Source organism: Aegilops tauschii, chromosome 4, assembly GCF_002575655.3.
Source record: "Aegilops tauschii subsp. strangulata cultivar AL8/78 chromosome 4, Aet v6.0, whole genome shotgun sequence".
In the NCBI taxonomy this organism is placed as follows: domain Eukaryota; kingdom Viridiplantae; phylum Streptophyta; class Magnoliopsida; order Poales; family Poaceae; genus Aegilops; species Aegilops tauschii.
The window spans coordinates 7000457-7024789 of NC_053038.3; the positions used below are offsets into that span (position 1 = coordinate 7000457).

Below are 24333 nucleotides of genomic sequence, written 5' to 3' on the forward strand. Positions count from 1 at the left end.
CGAGGTGTAATATGGTGGAGGGGGGCACCGCACACGGCTAAAATATCGTATATCGAGTGTGTATAGAGGTGCCCCCCTGCCCCCGTATATAAAGGAGCAAGGGGGAGGCCGGCTGCCCTAGGCGCGCCAAGGAGAGGGGGGAGTCCTCCTCCTAGTAGGAGTAGGACTCCCCTTTCCTAGTCCAACTAGGAAGAGAGGGGGGAAGGAAAGAGAGGGAGAGGGAGAGGGAAAGAGGGGCTGCGCCCCCCTCTCCTAGTCCAATTAGGATTCCTCATGGGAGGGGGCGCGCCACCTCCTGCGTGCTGCCCTCTCTCTCCCCTCAAGGCCCACTAAGGCCCAATACTTCCCCGGGGGGTTCCGGTAACCCCTCCGGCACTCCGGTTTTATCCGAAACTTCTCCGGAACACTTCCGGTGTCCGAATATAGTCGTCCAATATATCAATCTTTATGTCTCGACCATTTCAAGACTCCTCGTCATGTCCGTGATCACATCCGGGACTCCGAACAACCTTCGGTACATCAAAACATATAAACTCATAATATAACTGTCATCGTAACTTTAAGCGTGCGGACCCTACGGGTTCGAGAACTATGTAGACATGACCGAGACACCTCTCCGGTCAATAACCAATAGCGGAACCTGGATGCTCATATTGGTTCCCACATATTCTACGAAGATCTTTATTGGTCAGACCGCATAACAACATACGTTGTTCCCTTTGTCATCGGTATGTTACTTGCCCGAGATTCGATCGTCGGTATCTCGATACCTAGTTCAATCTCGTTGCCGGCAAGTCTCTTTACTCGTTCCGTAATACATCATCCCGCAACTAACTCATTAGTCACAATGCTTGCAAGGCTTATAGTGATGTGCATTACCGAGTGGGCCCAGAGATACCTCTCCGACAATCGGAGTGACAAATCCTAATCTTGAAATACGCCAACCCAACAAGTACCTTTGGAGCCACCTGTAGAGCACCTTTATAATCACCCATTTACGTTGTGACGTTTGGTAGCACACAAAGTGTTCCTCCGGTAAACGGGAGTTGCATAATCTCATAGTCATAGGAACATGTATAAGTCATGAAGAAAGCAATAGCAACATACTAAACGATCGGGTGCTAAGCTAACGGAATGGGTCAAGTCAATCACGTCATTCTCCTAATGAGGTGATCCCGTTAATCAAATGACAACCCATGTCTATGGCTAGGAAACATAACCATCTTTGATTAACGAGCTAGTCAAGTAGAGGCATACTAGTGACACACTGTTTGTCTATGTATTCACACATGTATTATGTTCCCGGTTAATACAATTCTAGCATGAATAATAAACTTTTATCATGATATAAGGAAATAAATAATACTTTATTATTGCCTCTAGGGCATATTTCCTTCAACTGCGGCAGGCCCTGCTTCAACAACCGATCCCAACATAGCTGGCGCTCCTCCATCGACTTCGTGATGATATTCTTCAGGGGCGTTAGTCCTTATTTTCGTCCCTTTTGGTCATTCGCTGACAAAGGGGGAGAAATTTGAGTTAGTCTTCAAGCGGGTCTATATATGGGCATTTTTTCAAAGTTACAACTCTTGTTCTTCTGAAGTTTTGTTGGATCGAGTTGTAAACTTAAACCCGATGGTGGTCTGATACTTTTGCTATGTTCTTCTGCATGCTATTTCCTCATTTATGTTAATGCACGCATGCTGAATTACATCAGTCGCCATATTTCATCATGCATTTCAAATTCTTCATTTCATCTGTTAAATGCGTGTATGAATTACAAGATATAGGGGGAGATCTCCATGATTCTACTCTTCAATGTGCATTGCTTCACAAGAGCAATTTCCTCACATATGCACATCTTCAGGGGGGATTCTTCTATATCTTGCAATCAAATTCCTCAATATCAGTATTTACACTTCATATGTTTACCCCCGTTGAAAACTTAACCTATATTGTCATCAATCACCAAAAAGGGGGAGATTGTAAGTGCATCTAGTGCCCCTTAGTGATTTTGGTGTATTGAAGACTTATAGGTTAAGGGACTAATGTGTTTGTGAGTGTACACAGGTCTATAAGTCTATGAGGAGTTTGATATTTACAGAGAAAGTCGACCCCTAGAAATGAATGTCTTCAACTGAAGACTTTGGCTTTCTGAAGACTTTGAAAGTGAAGAAATTGGTGTGACCATGAAGACTTAATATTCATGCGAGGAATATGAAGCGTGAAGACTTTTGCTTTCGTAGTTTCGATTTCTCTTTGTTGAGTCATAGGAAACACCGTACTGTTAAAGGGGGTCGAGGAAAAACTAAGGAAAAGTTTCCAAGTTATGCTCATCTCAAAATCCTACACCTACCAATCCTTTCGAGTGAAGCCATTGGAAATCTCTTGCAGTTCAGTCAATTTCTTCAGTGACAGAGATGAAGTTCTTCTGGTCTCTGAGGAATTTGTTCTGACCGAGAAGTTAGGAATTCGCCAGTGTGGATTGCCTACAAGTGAGGAACATGATAGCCCCGAGGAAGTTGATAGTCAAATTTCCGACCGTTGTTGTGCTATGCGCCAGCTGTCCCAAAATATCTACCCACCTAACGGTCATATCATTGAAGGGCATTTATGTCTTATCATGTCGGGCTACTCCTAGGCTATAAATAGCCGCCCCCTACAACCACTAGCTGGTTGGCTGCTCCAAGAGAAACTGACACTTGTCATTGGGAGCATCCCATCCTCCGAGGACTTTGAGCGAAAATCATCAAGTGAGGAAAACCCAAACCCAAACACCTACAAAACCAAAGTGATTGAGCATCACTGAAGAGATTGTTCCTGTGTGGATACGACGCTTGTTACCTTTGAAGACTGTGCATATTCCAGATGGTTAGGCATCATGGGCTAGAGCATCCAAGAGGAAATTGTGGATTGTCGAGTGACCGAGTTTGTGAAGGTTTGGAAGTCACCTGAAGACTTACCACGAGTGATTGGGCAAGGTTTGTGTGATCTTAGCTCAAGGAGAATACAGTGAGGATTGTGTGTCGGGGATTGTGTGTCCTCAGGTTTAAATACCTAGCCGCTCCAACCAGACGTACGACTGTCACAGCAGTTGGAACTGGTCTACCAAATCACTGTCTTCACCGAGCTACCGGTTCTATTTCCTCAACCCTTCCATTTCCTCAGTACTGTGTTGTGTACTTGATCGTTACTGTTTGAAGACTTTGACTGAAGACTTTCTCAATTTCCTCAGTTCAATTCTTCAGTCAGTTTGTCTTCAGCCTGCTTATCCTGTGTTACGCTGTCTGTACTCTGTGTTTGCTTTAATTTCATCATGATGTCTATACTTCTGCTCTGTTATGTTTGCATCTGAGTAATTATTCCGCTGCTAGTTGTTCTTTGCTTAGGAATTTCCTCACCCTGAAATTCCTCAGTGAAGAATTCATAAAAATCGCCTATTCACCCCCCTCTAGTCGACTTAACGCACTTTCAACGACAAGAAGAAGCCGCTCGACTTGAAGAGCAACAAGAAAGGCGACAACAAGCGCATATTCCTCGTCCTCCTCCACGCCAAGAGCGACATCTTGAAGAACAAGCATTTGAGGACCTTCCTCCACGGCAAGAGAGACATCAAAACCACTACTACGATGAAGAACTCCGCTACGGCAAGCTCAAGTTCACCATGCCCAAGTTCTCCGGAAGCAATGATCCCGAAGAATATCTCTCATGGGCCTTGAAGGTGGATAAGATATTCCGTCTTCACAACTACGACGAGGAAAAGAAGATTGCCATGGCCTCCCTCGAGTTTCAAGACTACGTCCTCATTTGGTGGGAACAAGTGATCGAGCGACGACATACAAGAGGCGAACCACCAATCACAACTTGGGAGGAAATGAAGGAAGTCATGAGAGCTCGCTTCGTGCCTACTCACTACACCCGTGATCTCTTCAAGAAGTTGCAACTCCTCAAGTAAGGCACGAAGACGGTGGAAGAATACTACCAAGAAATGGAGATTGCTATGATACGAGCCAATGTCAAGGAAGACGACGAGCAAACAATGGCACGCTTCTTGAACGGCCTCAACCACCCAATCAAGCGGATTGCCGACTTCCAACCATACTCAAACCTTCTCGAGCTAGTTAATCAAGCGACCAAGGCCGAGCGACAAGTGCAAGATGACTTCAAATACGCCAAGTACTCTTCCAAGACCTACGGCTCCTACTCTCAAGCTCCCGCAACTTCGGCAACTCCTACCTCAACTAGAGCATCACCAAGTACCGGCAACAAGTCAAGTTCCAAGCAAGCTATGCCTTCCTCGACTCGTCCTCCGGCAAGCACCTACAAATCCAAGACTCCCTCGTCTTCGGCGTCTCCCAATGATCCCGTCAAGACAAGTTCATTCAAGTGTTTCACATGTGGTGGCCGAGGACACAAGTCTTTCAAATGCACCAACAAGCGAACCATGATCTTCAACGATGACGGCACATACGACTCGATGAGTGAGGAGGAAATGGAAGCCCTTGAGCCCGTGGCCATGCACCGGCGCGTGAACGAAGATGAAGATGATCAAGTGTTTTGTGACAACGATTCAAGTCCCTCTCTCGTGGTCTCCAAGGTCTTGACGCTCCAACACCACCAAGAAGAAGACCAACGGTGCCACATCTTCCACACCAAGGCCGGCATCAACGGGCGTTCCGTGAAAGTCATCATCGACGGAGGTAGTTGTCACAACTTGGCAAGTGAAGAGCTATGTTCCAAGCTGCAATTGGTCAAGAAGAAGCACCCTCGTCCCTACAAGGTGCAATGGCTAAGCGACTCCGGCACTATTCAAGTGGAGCATACGGTGCAAGTTTCTTTGAAGATCGGTGCCTACGAGGACACCTTGGAGTGCGACGTAGTTCCTATGTCCGTGTGCCATCTTATTTTGGGAAGACCTTGGCAATTCGACCGCGGCGTCATCCACAACTGAAGAACTAACCACTATAGCTTCAAGATGAAGGGCAAGGAGTACATACTTCGACCAATGTCACCAAGCCAAGTGATCGCCGACAAGCAAGCTTCCACCCATCATGGAGATACTAGTGAGAGAGTGTACCACCAAAGAGAAAGTGAGCGCCACAAGCCCAAATTGAGCGACTCTTCACCAAGAGAGAAAAAATTAGTCCTCCTAGCCACAAAAAGAGAGATGAGAGAAGTGTGTGAGAACCCATCAAGTGTCATCCACTATGTCCTCCTATGCAAAGATGAGGTTGCAAAGACTAACACTCCTAATCCGCTTCCTTTAGTGTTTTCTAACTTGTTGCAGGAATTCGAGGATGTCTTTCCCGATGAGCTACCTCCCAGTCTCCCTCCTCTACGTGGCATTGAACATAGGATCGACCTCATCCCCGGAGCACCTCTACCTAACAAGGATCCATACCGCGTCAACCCCGAAGAAACTAAGGAGATCCAACGGCAAGTACAACAACTCATCGACAACGGCCATGTACGTGAAAGCTTAAGCCCTTGTGCCGTTCCGGTTATACTTGTGCCTAAACAAGATGGTAGTTTTCGCATGTGCTTTGATTGTAGACCCATCAATCCTATCACCGTTAGATATAGGCATCCCATACCTCGCCTTGATGATATGCTAGATGAGCTTAGCGGTGCCACTATTTTCTCAAAAATTGATCTCAAAAGTGGTTACTATCAAATCCGCATACAAGAAGGTGATGAATGGAAAACCGCTTCCAAAACTAAATTTGGCTTGTACGAGTGGTTAGTTATGCCTATGGGTTTATCTGAAGCTCCCGGTACTTTCATGCGTCTTATGCATTTTGTGCTTCGTCCTTACATCGGAGTGTTTGTTGTAGTCTACTTCGACGACATACTTGTTTTTAGCAAATCCATCAAAGATCATGTAAAGCATGTTAGGGCCGTTTTGCAAACTCTTCGCAAGGAGCGTCTTTATGCCAACATGAAAAAAATGCACTTTTGGCGTTGACAAGCTTGTTTTCTTGGGTTTCGTTGTTTCCTCAAAGGGTGTCCATGTTGATGAGTCTAAAATTGAAGCAATTAAAACTTGGACACAACCCACTAATTTGCAACAAGTGCGTAGTTTTCTTGGCCTTGCGGATTTCTATCGTCGCTTTGTGAAAGATTTTAGCACTATTGCCGCACTGTTGCATGCTTTGAGTAAGAAAAATGCTCCTTTTGTTTGGGGACCTTTGCAATCTACCGCTTTTGATGAGCTCAAATCATTGCTTACTCATGCTCCGATTCTTGCTTTACCCAACTTTGACAAAACTTTTGAGGTTCATTGCGATGCAAGTGGTAATGGATTTGGTGGAGTTTTGATGCAAGAAAAGCGAGCTATTGCATATTTTAGTGAAAAACTATCCGGTGCTCAACTTAACTATCCCATCTATGACATAGAATTGTATGCTTTAGTGCGTGTGTTGCATGTTTGGGAACATTATCTTAGACCACATGAGTTTGTCATACATACCGATCATGAAACTCTTAAGTACCTTAAAGGCCAAACCAAGTTGAATAAACGGCATGCTAAATGGAGTGAATTTATTGAATCTTTCCCCTATGTGATCAAGTACATTAAGGGCAAAGAGAATGTTTTAGCGGACGCTCTTTCCCGCAAATGCATGTTAGTTACTCAACTTGAATTGAATGTTGTTGGATTTGACCATATCAAAGATTTGTATGAGCATGATGTGACTTTTGCTACTCCTTTTGCTAAGTGTGTGACGCATACTTCTTGGGAATGATACTATATCAAAGATGGTTATCTAATGAGAGCTAACAAACTATGCATTCCCGAGTCTTCTCTTCGTTTGTTACTTTTGCAAGAGGCTCATGGAGGTGGACTCATGGGACACTTTGGACGCGACAAAACTTTTGCCACGCTCTCCAAGAACTATTTTTGGCCCAAGATGTTTCGCGATGTCTCACGCTTCACCAACCGGTGCTCTACATGTTGCAAAGCTAAGTCACAATCTCAATCCCATGGTTTACATATGCCTTTACCTATTCCACATCAACCTTGGGAAGATATTAGCATGGATTTTGTGCTTGGATTACCTAGGACTCAAAATGGCAAGGACTCTGTATTTGTTGTTGTGGACCGATTCTCCAAAATGGCTCATTTTATACCATGCAATAAGATAGAAGATGCTTCACATGTTGCAAATCTTTTTTGTAGGGAAATCTTGAGGTTGCACGGCGTGCCAAAGACAATTGTGTCGGACCGAGACGTCAAGTTCTTAAGCTACTTTTGGAAGACGCTTTGCGCCAAGCTCGGAATCAAGCTACTCTTCTCCACGGCGTATCATCCTCAAACCGATGGCCAAACGGAAGTCACCAACCGGACGCTTGCCACTCTCCTACGCGTGTTTATAAAGAAGAACATCAAGGAGTGGGAGGAGTGCTTACCCATCGCCGAGTACGCCTACAACCGCGCAAGACACTCTACCACCGGCAAGTCCCCCTTCGAGGTTGTCTATGGCTTCAACCCATTGTCACCATTGGACATCCTTCCTCTACCGCTTCAAGAGTGAGCAAACATGGACGCTAGTGCAAGAGCCACCTACCTCAAGAAGATGCATGAAGAAACACGTTCCACGATCGAGCGCCAAGTACAACGACTCGCCTCCAAGCTCAACATCCACAAGTCTCCGATGGTGTTCCAACCAGGCGATCTAGTATGGTTACACCTCCGCAAGGACCGCTTCCCCAAGGAGCGCAAGTCCAAGCTACTACCGAGAGCGGATGGACCATTCAAGGTGCTTGCACGCTACAACGCCAACGCCTACAAGGTCGACATTCCACGCGACAAGTACAACATAAGCGACATCTTCAACGTCAAAGACTTGGCCAAGTACCATGGTGATGATGATCACGATCCGTGGACGGATCTCTCCCAAGGGGGGGGGGATGATGCGGAGCATCCCTTGACTACCCGCATCGACACTCCATCACCACCACAAGCACTGAGAGGACCGACGACAAGAGCCCGCGCATGCGCCGTCGAGAACGAGGTCACTTCTTTCCTATTCGTGTCTCGTTCGGATTCGTGTGAGAATTGGATTCTACCTCAAACGGAGACATTGTTCATTCTTAGGTACCAAGTAGATGAGCGTGAGAAGGAGTGGATGGAGATTCAAGCATGCACGGAGGAGAAGAGCGAAGAAGGAAGCGGGAGGGCAAAACCCCCTGGACACCCCGGGTGCCCGGCCCTTGCAACTCCGGGTGCCCGGCCACCTTCACCTTGGCGCTGCCCCTGCTCGGTCCGGGTGCCCGGCCCCTTGGCTCCCGGGTGCTCGAGCCCCTGCCCTGCCACCAGCCGCACCCCCGGGTGCCCGGCCTCTCCCAGCCGGCCGCCTGGAGCAACCCCGGTGCCTGGGCTTGGGACCCCCGGGTGCCCGTCCACCTCCCAGCCGCGCCCCCTGTATGGGCCGGGTGCTCGGCCCCTTCGCACCGGGTGCCCGGCCGAACCTGGGCGCGGGTCTCTGACCGGTCCGGGTGCCCGGCCCCTTTGCCCCGGGTGCCCGGACCACTCCGGGAAGGCCTGCGTGTCTCTTTGGGTCTTTGCCCTTGTATCCCCTCTCCACTCTTATTCCGTCCCTAGACTATAAGTACCCATCTACTAGCTTGTTTGAAGGGATAGCAAAGTATTTAGAACACAAAGAGAGAGCTTTGCTCATCTTCCTCCTCTAGGAGATCTAGACCTCCTCTTGGAGATCAAGCCCTCCTCTTGGAGAAGATCCTCTTGGATATCAAGACCTCACCTAGTGGGAAGAACCTTACCCTAGTGCTATTTTCCTTGAATTGTTCATGTAATCTTGTGGATCTCATGTATGCTACTCTAGTGGATGTGATATTTGGGTTTGTTTGAGTGATTTGTTCCTTGTATTCTTGAGCGCTCTTCCTCTTCCCCCCTCCAAGTGTGAAAAGATCCCCTCTAGGGTTTCACCCTACAACAGCTTTGTTATTGTAACGCATTGTTTCATTTGGATTCTTTATAGTTGCACATTGTTTTCGTTTGGATTCTCGAGTTTTCGTTTGGATTCTTAAGTTTTCGTTTATTTGCAAAAGTTGTTATCACTTCTCATAGATTCATTTAGCTTGGCCTCAATTACTGCTCTATGAAGAACTCCGCCCCCACGCCCAGTTGTGCCACATAAATCCACATACCACCATGTTCCACCTTTGTGTGGGCCTGGTGATGCAGTAAGGTACATTCTCATATCCTGCCTCTTGTAAGTACGTTACCTCTTATAATCTGTTGTTGGATCTGTCATTGGAAAGAGACATGACAAATTGGAGGGAGTAATATTTTAATCTTTTTTATTTGTTTTTGGGCACTTGTATAGAAGGTTGTCTATTTTGTTATGTTGATAGATGCCAACCGGATGCAACCTTTACACATTTCTTTATGAACATGTAGAATGCCGATAATTGATAAATATGAAGACGCGGGCACAATTGTAAAAGAGGATCTAGAGTCAGGGACGATCTTTGAGGGTGACCATCTTACAGTTATGCTGGGAGAGGAAAATTTCATTTTTTACATCAATTTCACACCCTTTTGTATGCATGTCCCCCTTATGACAGTTTAGTTGTTTTGCGGCGTCTTTTATTCCAAAAAGTTATGTGTGAAAGTCGTCAACATAAGCTTGAGCCAAAAGAAAGTAGATCACACTATCCGGTCAGGAATGTTCATGTTAAATTATCTGGAGCCAAAGAGATAATGTTGCGACTGACATCAAGCTTTCATGCATTGGGTAAGCAACATTTTCAAGAAATAGGTATATAGTGTTAAACTACCAAACCAGCCCCTAACCGCAGTCAATGTCATTCCATGCAGTTAATGTCAGGATCTAGACGAACACCAAAGAAATGTGTAGCTGTCGATAACTGACGAACACCTGCAGTAACACTTCCTCAGTTATCCAACGGTGGGTATGGGAGTGGGTAAATGGAGATAGACAGCCAGGATGATAGATTAAACACCGTGTGGGGTTAACCTTGTAAGATTAAACACGTGTGGGCTTAACCGTTGTAATTCAAATGTACTCATCACTGTTTATGTTCTACCTTGTCACTGCTCTTAACTCTAACCGGGCAAACCGGGTATGTTATAAGCCAAAAGCAAGAAATGAAAGAGTGCGAAGAAATCAATCCTAATTATATCTAGTCACTCTAGCCAGGGTTCTGTACTTCCGTTCTTCCCCGACCACGTATATTTCGTCCCCATCACCGCATCGAGAGGAGGGGGACATGATCAAGGGACTCCGCCGGCGCATCGCCGCATCGAGAGGGCATCATCATCACCATCCATCTGTCTTCATCATCACAACCCCATCCCCATCTCCATCTCTTTGCAACACATCAGCCGACGCGGATGCACTTTTGTATCATTTTGGCAATACCTCCGCGGTGTTCATCGTGATTCACCCGGCGATGTTTGTGCCCTCGACGCCATCTGAAAACCAAAACCCATGGAAAATAAGAACACACGCAATTATATTATAATAAGAAAGAAAAAAGAAAAGAAAGCGGTTTTTCCTCGTTACCGCATTTCGCTCCTTGGTTCTCTCCGACGCGCAACGACCAGTTTACCCACCAGCTCCAGCCAAAGTCCGTCCCCAGTCCACGGCGAGCTCCGCTTCCCCGACGCACGGCACGGCGCGGCGGAAAAATTAAAGCGGGCACGAGGAGGGGAAAAAAGCAGTCTTGCACGCACGCACGAACTCCCACTCCCCTCCCCGCCGTCTTCCCCCGAGCAGCCGCTCGCCGGATCTCCGCCCCAGATCCACCCCCCATGCCGCCCCCCGCCCCGAGGTCCAGCTAGCCCGCCCGCCGGCCACCCAAATGGGCCGCCCCAGGCCGCTCAACTCGGGCGGCATCGACCCCATCGCCGAGGAGTCGTCGCCGTCGCCGCCGCACCACCCCCCTCCCCACGGCGACCCCGCGGCCCTGGCCTGCGCGATCTCCGCGCAGGCCAGCGCGGTGCTGGCCGTGATGCGCCGGGGCCTCCGCCACCCGCGCGCCGCGGCCGCCGACGACGCGGCGGCCGACCACCCGCTCGTGGCCTCCCTCAAGGCCCTGCGCCGGCTCGCCTTCGCCCCGCTCGCCGCCGCCTCCCCCTCGCTCCCGGCCGCCGCGCTGCGGCCCTTCCTCGACGCGGTGCGGTCCGAGGACGCCGGCGCCGACGCCACCTCGGCGGCCCTCGCCGCGCTGCACGAGGTCATGGCGCTCACCGCCCCCGCCCTCCCGGGCTCCGCGCTGCGGGAGGTCGTCGACGCCGTCGCCTGCTGCCGCTTCGAGGCCGGCGCCGAGCCCGCCGCCGAGGAGGACGTGCTCATGCGGATGCTGCAGGCGCTCCTCGCCTGCCTCCGCGCCCCCGCCGCCCCCGCGCTCGGGGACCAGCACGTCCTCACCGCCGTCAACACCTGCTTCCGCGTCGTCCACCAGGCCGCCGCCAAGGGCGAGCTCCTGCAGCGCTTCTCCCGCCACGTGATGCACGAGCTCGTCCGCCTCGTCTTCGCCCGCCTCCCGCTGATAGGCGCCGGCGACGCGGACGACGCTGCCGTCAAACCAGAGGTATGCTAAGTTCTTCGTAATGTGAGCTTCTGCTTTCGCTATTATTAGTGCATCCAGTCCACAAATGCCACTCAACTCCGCAGCTCATCCTTACAACTACTAGCACAAATTTACGATTTTCATTTTGCTGTATCCAAGAATGCAGCACCATTGCACACAGTAAATGCTACTCCCTCCGTCACATAATGTAAGGTCCTGCTTGGAATGGGTGTAAGTTTTTACACCTGTATTTATCTTGCAGGTGTAAATTACTGGTCGCCTCTTGATTCCAGACTGAAATTAAAACGACGGAAGGAGGTCTGTATCCTAAACCGGCCAAAAACGAGCTGAAACGCTATTCCAAGCAGGGCCTAAGAGTATTTTTGACACTACACTAGTGTCAAATATGCTCTTATATTATGGGACTTTTGACACTACACTAGTGTCAAAAAGGCTCTTATATTATGGCACTGAGGGATTGGAACAGATGCATTGAACCTAACTGATTATGCTGCACTGGTCCTGACCAACTGATCAAGTGAGTGAGATAAGAGATCGGGTAGAACTCAATTGGGTAGGGCAGAGAGGCTGGGAAGGTGATTGTTTTTTCCTACTGTTTGAACTAAATGATGCACAAAAAATCTAATCCCATAATGTTATTGCGTATGCGAATACTGCAATCGATGTTTGAGCCCTCCAAAATTATGTTGTTTCTTGCACCAGCCTGGCCCTTGTAAGTCTCCTATAAGTAGACAAAGTATAGCTTGTTTAAATATGTGCAAGACTAGTATGGTCAGGAAATCGCAGTTGGTTGCAAACCAAACAAGAGGTCTGTTTTGCCAAAATTTTGGATGGTCCAATGGCCACAATCCAAACATAAACAAGGTACCAAAAAATTTGTCGCTTTGGTCACACCAAATTTTTGGTGGGGCTAGTTGGGGCTCAAACCAAACATACCCTTTGGCACAATCAGTTCATTGGATATCCCAAAAGGTGTTGAAAAGTTATGCCAGCATTCACACAAGATCCGTCTACCACGACATGGAATTTCAGATCCATTTGCTACTATTCACCGCCAAATTTGCCATTTTGTTACTCGACCTGTGGTTCAGGTTCGGAATTTTTTATTCAAATTAGATGCAATCTGTAGAACTGCTATCAAAATAATTCAGGATTTAAACAAGCTTTTGGATCCCCGTATGGGCTAACGCCACAGATCACACCTCAGGTCCTGATCTTATACAAGTTTGGAATTTTGGTTAGCTTCTTGGCATTTATTTTTATATCATGTACCGTTCTCATGTATTAGATGACATTTTTGCTCCATTTGGTTACAATTGATTTCTGTGTTGTACTCGTGCAGATGGGTGGCATGGATAAGAATCATCCATTTGGTATCGGGCAAATGGAAAATGGAAACGGAAGCTATGTGTCCGAGGCAGGTACACCTGATGAGAATTCTCCGGATGGTAGTGTCCTTGTTGTGGAGCCATATGGAACTCCTTGCATGGAGGAGATTTTCCATTTCCTATGCTCTCTCCTCAGTGGTGTTGAGCTGAACGGGTATGATGAAGGTCAACCTTTGTTTGCTCTGAAGTTGATCAATTCAGCGATAGAGCTTGGTGGGTCTGCAATTGGGAGGCATCCAAAGGTGCTGTCGCTGGTCCAAGATGAGCTTTTCCGAAACCTAATGCAGCTTGGCTTATCGATAAGCCCGCTTACTCTTTCAGTGGTGTGCAGCATCGTGTTGAATCTTTACCATCACCTCCGTAATGAGCTCAAGATGCAGCTTGAGGCCTTTTTTTGTTGCATAATTCTAAGGCTCGCACAGCCCCGATTTGGAGCAACATATCATCAGCAGGAGGTTGCGATGGAAGCTCTTGTAGACTTCTGTCGACAGAAGAATTTTATGGTGGAGATGTACGCCAATCTTGACTGTGACATAACATGCAGGAATGTGTTTGAGGAGCTTGCAAATCTTCTATCAAAGAGTGCATTTCCTATTAACTGCCCCTTGTCTTCTATGCACATTCTTGCTCTGGAAGGCTTGATTGCTGTGATTCAGGGAATGGCTGATCGGATTGGGAATGCAACCTCTGGCCCTGAACTAAGGTCTGTGGAACTTGATGAATATGCTCCATTCTGGACTGTTAAGTGCGAGAATTTTTTGGATCCTCAGCATTGGGTGAAATTTGTCCGCCAAAGGAAGTATGTCAAGAGGAGGCTAATGATTGGCGCTGATCACTTCAACAGGGACCCAAAGAAAGGTCTGGAGTTCCTTCAAGGCAATCATCTGTTGCCCGAGAAGCTTGATCCGCAGAGTGTGGCTTGTTTTTTCCGCTACACAGCTGGTCTGGATAAGAATCTCGTAGGAGACTTTCTCGGCAATCATGACGAGTTTTGTGTTCAGGTGCTTCATGAGTTTGCTCAGACCTTTGACTTCGAGGAGATGAACTTGGATACAGCTCTGAGGTTATTTTTGGAGACATTCCGACTACCTGGAGAATCTCAGAAGATACAGAGGGTTCTTGAGGCCTTTTCAGATAGATACTATGAGCAGGCTCCGCAAGCTTTTGCAAATAAAGACACTGCTTTGCTGCTGTCTTACTCAATTATAATGCTGAACACTGATCAGCATAACATGCAGGTGAAAAAGAAGATGACTGAGGAGGACTTCATAAAAAACAACAGGAACATAAATGGGGGTAGTGACCTCCCACGTGAGATGTTGTCTGAGCTATACCACGCTATCTGCCGAAATGAGATTAAGACCACGCCCGAGCAGGGCATGGGATATTTGGAAATGTCTCCCAGCCGTTGGATAGATCTAATGCGGAAGTCCAAGTCAACACCCCAGTATATTGTTGGTGATTCTCAGCCTTTCCTCGACCACGATATGTTTGCTATCATGTCTGGCCCTACTATTGCTGCCATTGCAGTGGTATTTGATCATTCGGAACATGAAGAAGTTCTGTTGACCTGTGTGGATGGCTTCTTGGGCATCGCAAAGATCTCAGCATTTCATCATCTTGAAGACGTTTTGGACGATCTTGTTGTTTCTCTCTGCAAATTCACCACTCTTTTGAATACCTCTTTGGTCGAGGAACCAGTCACCGCCTTTGGAGATGATCTGAAGGCTAGATTGGCAACTGAGACACTGTTTACCATAGCTAATAAATATGGGCATTACATACGTACTGGTTGGAGGAATGTATTGGATTGCATCCTGAGACTGCATAAGCTAGGGCTTCTTCCTGCCCGTGTTGCTAGTGATGCAGCTGATGATTCAGAAGTTTCTGCTGAAACTGTCCAAGGAAAGCCTGTTCCTAGCTCAATCTCCACATCTCACATTCCAGTGATGGGTACCCCTCGGAAATCCTCTGGACTCATGGGAAGATTTAGTCAGCTACTCTCGCTTGACAGCGAGGAACCAAGATCACAACCAACTGAGCAGCAACTTGCTGCCCACCAGAGGACTCTTCAGACAATCCAGAAGTGCCGCATTGATGGTATATTTACAGAGAGCAAGGTTTTGCAACCTGATTCACTATTGCAGCTTGCCAGGGCACTGATATGGGCTGCAGGGCGGCCTCAAAAGGTTGCCAGTTCGCCAGACGACGAAGACACAGCAGTATTCTGCTTGGAACTTCTCATCGCCATCACGCTTAACAATCGAGATCGAATTGTGCTCCTCTGGCAAGGTGTATATGAGCATATTGCCAACATAGTTCAGTCCACAGTCATGCCATGTGCCCTTGTGGAGAAAGCTATTTTTGGCCTTCTGCGGATATGCCAGAGGTTACTTCCATACAAAGAGAACCTTGCTGATGAGTTGCTGAGGTCATTGCAATTAGTTCTGAAGCTGGACGCACGTGTAGCGGATGCATACTGTGAGAACATCACACAAGAGGTCGCACGGCTTGTCAAAGCAAACGCGGGACACATAAAATCGCAGATGGGTTGGAGAACTGTAGTGTTGCTGCTCTCCATTACAGCTCGCCACCCAGATGCTTCAGGGGTAGGCTTTGAGGCTATCATGTTTATCATGTCAGAGGGCCACCTTTCAAGATCAAATTATGCCTTCTGCATTGAAGCGTCAAGGCAGTTTGCCGAGTCCAGAGTTGGTCTAACAGACAGGTCCATTCGTGCCCTGGATTTGATGGCTGATTCGGTCACTTATCTTGCCCGGTGGTCGCAAGATACAAAAGAGCCGGGCGAAGAAGCTGATAGAGGGGTGGAAGCAATCAGGGAGATGTGGCTCAAACTTCTGCAAGCGCTGAAAAAGTTGAGCCTGGACCAGAGAGAGGAGGTGCGAAACCACGCATTGGTTTCACTCCAGCGATGCCTAACAGCGACCGAAGGGATAGGCCTCCAGTCCACCACATGGTCACACGCTTTCGATCACATCATATTCGCTTTGCTGGACGACTTGCTGGAAATCGCCCAGAACCACTCGCAGAAGGACCACAGGAACATGGAAGGATCCCTCGTGCTCGCCGTGAAACTGGTAGCAAAGGTCTACCTTCAGCTGTTACCAGACCTCTTCGGGCTGAGCAGCTTCTGCAAGCTGTGGCTGGGGGTCCTCAGCCGGATGGAGAAGTGCATCAAGACCAAGGTCCGGGGCAAGCGCAGCGACAAGCTTCAGGAACTGATCCCGGACCTTCTCAGGAACATCCTGGTCGCGATGAAGAGCAGGGGGATCCTCGCCAAGAGGAGCACGATAGGGGGCGACAGCCTGTGGGAGCTGACGTGGCTCCATGTGAACAACATCTCGACGGGCCTGCAGTCGGAGGTCTTCCCGAGCCAGGAGTATGAGCCGCCGAGCAATGCCGGTAGCCCGAGAGGGGGGCTGAACGACGCCGAGATTAAGAACTAGAAAAAGCTCATGGGTCGGCTCATCCATTGAGACGTAAGGTTTTGATATTGTAACCCGCATTTCGCCGCCTCCATTGTATGTATATTTATTCTGTCCGAGTTGCTGTTGTTGCGTAAAACTGTGGCAGCAATGTGAGCAGATTGACATGTTTGCGCTGCTGACCTGAGTGGCTGTGATGCACGTTTCATCATCAGCACTGGAAATGCTGTTGTTTCGCAGAAAGTTCAAGTTTGTGTGCTGGTTTGTATAAATTTGGCTCATTTTCTAATTGGGACTCGTTTGGAAGATATGTTTTATGTTTTTTGCACCGGTTTCTACATGAAATCTGCTCATCACAAATTCTCACCTACTGGAGGATTCCAGCTCTCACCTTGTCATTTCCCCCCCTTGTAATAGATTATCGCACATCGTTTCAGCTGGGGCACAAATATTTTGTACGAAATCATCGACTTTCGGTGCACAAATATTTTGTATGCAATCCCCGTGATTGATTTTCGCTGCCAATTGAATCAGTACATATTGGTTTACCAACAAAAATATGATTTTATTTTGTTAAGCCAATAAGACGGACAAGGGAAAAAAATGGCATCTCCCAAACGGGATCTGTACAACTTCTGTGATTTTAGTTCCACAGCATCAACTTTCAATTCATGTGTCCTTTTCTCATCACATTTGTTTCAATCATGGACAATTCATAATTCAAATCAATGGCAAAAGGAGATGACGTGAATAATAATTTACAATCACACGACAAACTGCTCTCATCTTTTATTGAGCTGCATACTTAAATACAAAGGACACACAACCTGGAAGCAGCAAAAAAAAAAGCGACAGTAATTCTCGAGAGGATTCAAATCCCTGCCGGTCTCCTCAATAATCACAAACCACCCAAGAAAGCAATGGACAGCTCCAGGACCTCCAGGCCTTCAGGGATGTGTTGCCCCTCCCTGCATATGATCATTGGCCGGTGCCGGGTTGACCACCGGGATATCCAGGCTGCTGCCTTCCGCCTCCGGGGAGACCTCCCGCACGTCGGCGATCAGCGCTTCCGGCTGCTGGAAGCCGCCCCACTCCGGGTCGCCGATGGGGCGGATGTCCACCCCGTCCACGGCCAGCTGGACCTCCGTGCTCTCGCTCGAGACCAGGACCGATCTCGAATCGCTCACGCACGCCTTGTCCACGTCGTCGTCTGATGCGTCGACATGCTTTGTCAGCGGAGGGGAGTTGTCGGCGCCAGAGCATGATTCGGATCTCTCTTCGCATACCTGCTTCGTGCTGCTTTGTTCTCTGCATCAGTACAGTTTATCTTTTAATCATCACTGGTAATGCATAGTGTAAATTCATGTTGATGGATAAATGTCTATGCAGGTTTCATTTTGAACTTGTATGCAAAAGGAATGGGACAAGACAAAAACCTCTGCACTTGTGATTGGAGAACACCAATAAGGGCTAGAAGTTCTTCTTTTTCTTTCTCGGCAGCATGCAACTTTTCAGCGGCTTCCTTTATCCGAACCGCGGCATCCGCTTCAGACACCCTTACCTTCTCCTCTGCTCGGGCAATTGCTGCTTCCTGTATCACCGCTTGTTCTCTAGCTTTTCCTAGTTCAGTGCGCCACATATATGCTTCCTGAAATGCGGCGTCTCTTTCCTTCAGCAACTGGTCGTTCTCTTTGCTCAGGCTAATTACCTTCTCTTCAGATTGCCGTAGCTGCCATACATCCATTAACCATATTTAGCATTAGAGTTCAGAGCACTTAAATCTTCCAAAATAGTAATAAGCAATACAAAACATAATATTGACCTTAAGCATGGATTGTTCCATTTGTGTTTCCATTGCTTTTTTCAGACGCTCAATCTCTGAACATAGAAGTCGTCTCTGTTCATCGATTGTATGGGCTGCAGAAGCTGCTGCTTCTGCAGCCTCTGCGGTCTCTGTTAACTTCTCTGCAATTTCCTGAATTGTGGCGTCACGAGCACGAATGTCCTTAGCCAAATGCTGCAACTCCTCATCTTTCACTCGGAGAGTCTCCTGGGAAACATTAACACGGTACACAAAGAATTGACCAAATCAATGCCCGTGCATATAACAAGGATACAGAATTATGTAGCTACCATCACACCACCATACAACTTAGTGCCCAAAGATGTAACCATTTAACAGAACTAGACATAGTAATCAAAGTTTAAGAGATTATACTGGTCAGTATATAGTTGGAAGGATGACATGCTAGCCACAAAACAAAAGGTCAAAATTGCATACAATAAGCAAGGAACATTATGTCCTAACAATGAATTCCCACGTTTATTCAGAATATGTTAGTCTGGTCTAAGACAACCGGGCTAATATTAAAAATGGCAGAGATGATGAACTTGTAATTTTTTATGACAATTACTCCCTCCGTAAAGAAATATAAGAGCGTTTAGATCACTATTAAACGCTCTTATATTTGATCATGGTTTGCAACGGCCTGTATGATATTAGTGATTTTGTGCTGGTGTGAATAACGAAGTATGTTTGATCAATAAGTGGGGTGTACATATGTACATTGTGTAATAATAAAATAAAATGCTTATTACAATACAAACATATTCGAAAATAAAGCAATATATATTATTAAGAAGTGAATCATGAGTCATGACAGCTCAGCAATGAATCATGCTGGAAATTTTTGTTTGTATGGTCACACCAGCCACAGTTAATAACAATATGGAGCAAGAGATTCAGATAAGAGATTTATCTATCTAGGCCGAGATGAATGCATACCTTCATGATAGTTAAATCATCAAGTTGACCCACATTCGAATTATTTGTACCCAACCCAAGAGCTGCCCTCATTGAAACCTTCAGTGCTGCATCTATCTCCTTCATTGCCTCCAAAGCAGTTGCATTAGCATTAGCAACTGCAGTAGCAACCGTGCCTAATGTAGAAGGAGAGCCATTCCCAGCTAAAGAATTTACTGCCTCTTTATGCGCTTGTAGTACTAATTGAGTTGCACTGTTAATTAAAGATATCATCAGTACCAAATAGTTCAACAACTGTATGTACTATAATACTCCCTCCGTTCCAAAATAGATGACCCAACTTTGTACTAAAGTTAGTATAAAGTTGGGTCATCTAATTTGGAACGGAGGGAGTATTTAGTTTAACTACTGAAAGAAGATTATCGCATAGCCCCGCAATGTACCAAACTAGTTGGGTCCAGGACTCGTAAAGTTGAAAGCAGTTTATGGCAACATATAATTCTTTGGTCCCATTCAAAAGCATTATCTTCTAGTTATACCTTACTGGAAGACAGAATTAAGAGATGCATATACAGTGCAAAAATGCAACTCTAATCACAAGCTGTACAATGAATGTAAACACATCGTTTAAATCTGCACCATGAGACACATCGTTTAAATCTGCACCATGAGAGTGCTACCTTCTACTGGGATAGTGTCACTGTTAGCGATAATCCCATTCACAATGATTGAACGACTCACCAAGTTTGCGTGTTTGGGTTGAGTTCAGCATTTGCACTAGATACTATAATGTAGAATCATAAAATAAATTTGCAAACGCCTGTACAGAGCATACAATGATATTTCACAGGTAATAGATCGGAAACTTACTGCAATGTAGATACCCAAGCTTTGGCAGCACCAGGAGTTTCAGCGCAAAGAAAGTAATCTTTTTTCTGAGGAGTTCCAATGTCTACTAGAGTAAAGGAATACCAAAGTCTAGAAGGATATAGACAGCTTGCAAAAAAATATGCTTAAAGCTCATCAGAGGTATAAAGGATACAGAAACAGCATCCGTCATACTTTGGCATGCCTCTGTAAGAATTGAAGTGGCAGTTATACAACCTTCAGAGTGAGAAAGGAAGTACCAAGAATAGTTTATGTTCAGGGACCAATCTTACTGAAAGTTTACAGGAGACAAAGTAATGGTGCTTGAAGCATCAAAGATAATGGTTCCCTTAACGGCAGTTTCATTCCTCCGAAGTCTGGAACAACAAAACACAATAGATAAGGAGATAGCTGTGGAAATGTTCTTTGGCATTCTCAGTTACAAAACACAAGGTGTTCCGTACTTGTATTCCATCTTGCCAGATGTTGGGTCCAATATTATCCATCGTTCGTTCCATTTCCGTAGCTGTTCGAAAGAAGATAATAGCAGTCCAAAAGCGAAATTAGTAGACAATTGTTCACAAGTGATCTAAACGCTCTTATATTTCTTTACAAGGGAATAATCAGTAGAACATTATATTCACTAGGATTCTCTTGAATTCATTTGGACATAGTTATTCACACGCTGGCTATCAAATTGCAAGGCCTAGGTAGGTCGCTAACTAGCATCTCATAATATTCAATTCTATCAGTTCACACATGGAGCAAGATTGACTTTGCTTTCCCAGTAATTCGCTCGCAAGGACACAGGGCAATGCAGTACTCCTAGCTGCTACTCGTCAAATTTCATATAATTCCTAGGATATCGATCAAATTACTTCAGGAAACTGAACAGAAAAGTCACTCTGCTATAATCAGACGCGACAAAAACCCAGGACGAGCAATATAAACCAACGACTTACCCTAACTCGCCAAATTGAGCCATTAAACCTAAGTTTTCGACGGCTACACCCCTCACTAGTTCAAATCTATCACCAAAATCGAACATTCACACGCCTAACAAACCCCTATATGATCCAGCGTCCCAGAGATGAGCGCCGTACCGTCTCAGATCGCTTCAGCAGGGGGCCCTGCAGCAGGTACCTCCCGGATCCCGTCGACAGCTGCCGCTTCACCTTCTCCAGGCTGCTCTCCGTGTCCCTGACCCTCTGCGGAATCCCCCGAGCAAATCGTCAGAGAAGACACCAAAGGTGGGAAATTTCAGAGACATGTGGACCGGGGCGGGACGGCGGCGTGCGTACCGGGGAGCTGCCGTTGGTGGACATGGCGGGGGCTCTGGGGCGGCGGGGCCGGGGCCGGGGCTAGGGTTTTGGGGGCGGAGGGGAGGCTGGAGGCGAGGGCGAGGGCGAGGACGACGGCGACGGGTAGGTGGTGGAGGGTCGACCGGCCGGTGGGGGCGTTCAGATCGATGGAAATTTCGGTGCCGGAAATGCTTCTGCTACGCTGCCACAAGCTACCCGCGAGCTGTGCTGGCCCCATGTCGCGTGGGCCCGCCGGAACAGCTTCTTGGTTTGTGGGGCACGGCAGGACTGCGATGTCTTGTGTGTCGGAGAAATGATTTTGTATGGACATGCTGAATTTTAAGTTCAAACACAAATTTATTTGCATGGTTTGAAAGAAAAAAAAATCAGCGGTACACAGTGTCAACCAATAAACACAACTATTTTATACCCTAAATTTTTTTATACCTCCTAAACGAATTTGTGTTTGAACTTGGAATTTCATATGCCAACAAAACATTATTATTAAACCCATTAAGAGGCGCTAGAATGGTGGCCGATCAGCTACGCCATGTGGCGCATGTTGGCTGGTCACGGTGAGAAAGTATTTTTTTAGAGTTTTTTAAAATGGCAGGGAGACTTTTTTTAGAGAAGTTTTTCTACGTTTTTCTTTCCTTTTAAGATAGTTGTGATGTCCACGTGACGCGAGAATATTTTTTAATTTTTTGACATGATGGTGAGTTGCGCATAGCTTTCTCAAGCGGCCCGCAATGGCGGGGCCCAACAACTAGTCACCATCAGAGGCAGAGACAGGGGGTGCGAGCAGGGGTCAGACACCCCCCATCGCCTTGCCCAGGTACTAGTATTACTACTCTAGCCCAAAGGGGAAGTAATATAGGCTTGCCCGTAGGCATAATCATGCTAATGACATCGGGACTTTCGAGCCCAAAGGCCCAAATTATTTGCAGCCGTCAGATCAAGTAGGAAAATTTCCTATCCCTTTTCAGAAACTTTGCAATAGATGGTGGCCCCGTGGATCAATCAACGCAGAGGCCTGGATCTACCGTCTATTTTGAATTTTTTGACATTGATATTTTGCCCATTTAACTGAATGGGAGCTTCATCTTTTAACCACTAGTCTGCATCCTTGGCCGTTTGAATTAGAAGTTGACAACTACAAGCCCACCCTGCATTTGTTTTGTATCCAGCTTGTATAACTCTGTGTCGGACCTCAAACTTTGCAATACATGATGGGCACATCCATCAAACAATGCAAAGGCTCGGGTCTACCATCCATCTCAGAGTTTTCCCCTCTTTGACATTGATCTTTTGCCCATATAACTGAATGGGAGGTTCATCTTTCAACCACTAGTGTGCACCCTTAGGCGTTCCAATACAATAAACTTTGACAACGTCCCGCTCACCAGCTTAAAGCCACAGAACTGGGATGCATAACAATTGTGTCATACATTATGCATACCAGATTCGCAAAAATAAAATAAAATAAAAAGATAGGACAAAGATTGACACTACTGCACGCTGATATAGCTTGTATCTTTCAGAATTGTTGCTCCTCCCGCGCACCAGCCATCGAGCTGCCATGGACGCCGACGTCCCGCTCCACCTGCTGCTGCTCGTGCCTCTCCTTGCTATCATACCCCTCATTCTCTTCGCCTCGAGATGATTGACGCCGCCCGAGTCGTCCGGCGTCGCGCGGCTCCCGCCAGGGCCGTGGGCGCTGCCGGTGATCGGCCACCTGCACCACCTCGCGGGCGCGATCCCGCACCAAGCGTTGCGCGACCTGGCGCGGCGCCGCGGCCCGCTGATGCTGCTCCGTTTCGGCGAGGTGACGGCCGTGGTGGCCTCGTCCCCGGACGCGGCGCGCGAGATCCTGAAGACCCACGACCCGGCCTTCGCGTCTCGGCCCGTCGGACCCATGTCACGCCTCTGGTTCCAGGGCTCCGAGGGCCTCGTCTTCGCGCCCTTCGGCGACGCGTGGCGCCAGCTCCGCAAGATCTGCACCCAGGAGCTCCTCAGCGCCCGCCGCGTCCGCCAGGACGAGCTCGGCCGCCTCCTTCGCGCCATGGCCTCGTCCTCCCCGTCGCCGTCCGAGCGTCGCCCGGTGAACCTGACAGAGATTATCGCGGCGTACATCGCCGACTCCACTGTGCGCGCCATCATCGGCAGCAGGCCGTTCAAGGGCCGCGACGCGTGCCTGAAGCTGTTCGAGGACATGTTCCGTATGAGGCCCGGGCTGAGCCTGCCGGACCTGTTTCCGTCATCGCGCCTCGCGATGCTCGTCAGCCGCGAGCCCGACCGGATCAAGCGCTGCCGCCGCGAGATGCTGCAGATCACGGACACCGTCATCCAAGAGCACCGGGAGAGGAAAGCCGCCGGCGAGGGAGACGCCGAAGACGAAGACCTGGTCGACGTGCTCCTCGGACTCCAGAAGAAGTGGGCTCCCAGCACCCGCTGACCACCAAGAACATAAAATTCGTTATGATTGTAAGGTCTTCCAGTGATCGTCGCGGCAATCTAGCTGCGATCTCCACGCCACGCCATGCATGCGCGCCACGGAATTACTAATCTTTAGCTGCTCTGTTTCTCTCACACGTGCAGGACATGTTCGCCGCGGGCAGCGAGACGGCAACGACGGCGCGGCAGTGGGTAATGGCGGAGCTCAGGCTAAAAAAAAAGACACATCCGTAACATTTTGGCCGAACGAAATTTTTTTCTGTCATACATGCACTTCTATGATAATAATTGTGACAAAATCCGGTATCATTATAGATGTGGTGGGCTCCTACTTCCATGAAAAAAATCATGACAGAAAATGGGCTTTTCGTCCTGGACGGGCGGAGACGCAGCTGCATGACATTCTTTGGGCCGTCCATGACGGAAAAAACTGTGGTAGAAGCGAGGGCGAGGAAAATTTCGGGGAGTTCCCGGTTACGGTGGAAGGTCGGGGGCCGAGCGATGCGCGTTTCTCTCGTACACGTACGCGCGTG

General features: G+C 47.7%; 2 protein-coding genes and 1 pseudogene across 2 annotated transcripts; 2 read left to right on the forward strand and 1 right to left on the reverse strand.

Moving 5' to 3' along the window:
• Positions 1-10575: 10575 nt before the first annotated feature.
• LOC109785941 (ARF guanine-nucleotide exchange factor GNOM) lies at positions 10576-16716 on the forward strand. Its single transcript, XM_020344530.4, has 2 exons — positions 10576-11580; positions 12923-16716. The coding sequence occupies exons 1-2, from the start codon at positions 10849-10851 to the stop codon at positions 16433-16435; spliced, it is 4245 nt and encodes a 1414-aa protein (XP_020200119.3). The 5' UTR covers positions 10576-10848; the 3' UTR covers positions 16436-16716.
• Positions 16717-17055: 339 nt separating this feature from the next.
• Positions 17056-21587, reverse strand: LOC109785940 (uncharacterized). Its single transcript, XM_020344529.4, has 10 exons — positions 21347-21587; positions 21149-21253; positions 20510-20571; positions 20339-20422; positions 20221-20252; positions 20049-20130; positions 19200-19431; positions 18237-18464; positions 17851-18143; positions 17056-17722 (listed from the first exon to the last, which is right to left on the reverse strand). The coding sequence occupies exons 1-10, from the start codon at positions 21368-21370 to the stop codon at positions 17362-17364; spliced, it is 1503 nt and encodes a 500-aa protein (XP_020200118.1). The 5' UTR covers positions 21371-21587; the 3' UTR covers positions 17056-17361.
• Positions 21588-21885: 298 nt separating this feature from the next.
• LOC109785937 (desmethyl-deoxy-podophyllotoxin synthase-like) overlaps positions 21886-24333 on the forward strand; it is a 49015-nt pseudogene continuing 46567 nt past the window's right edge.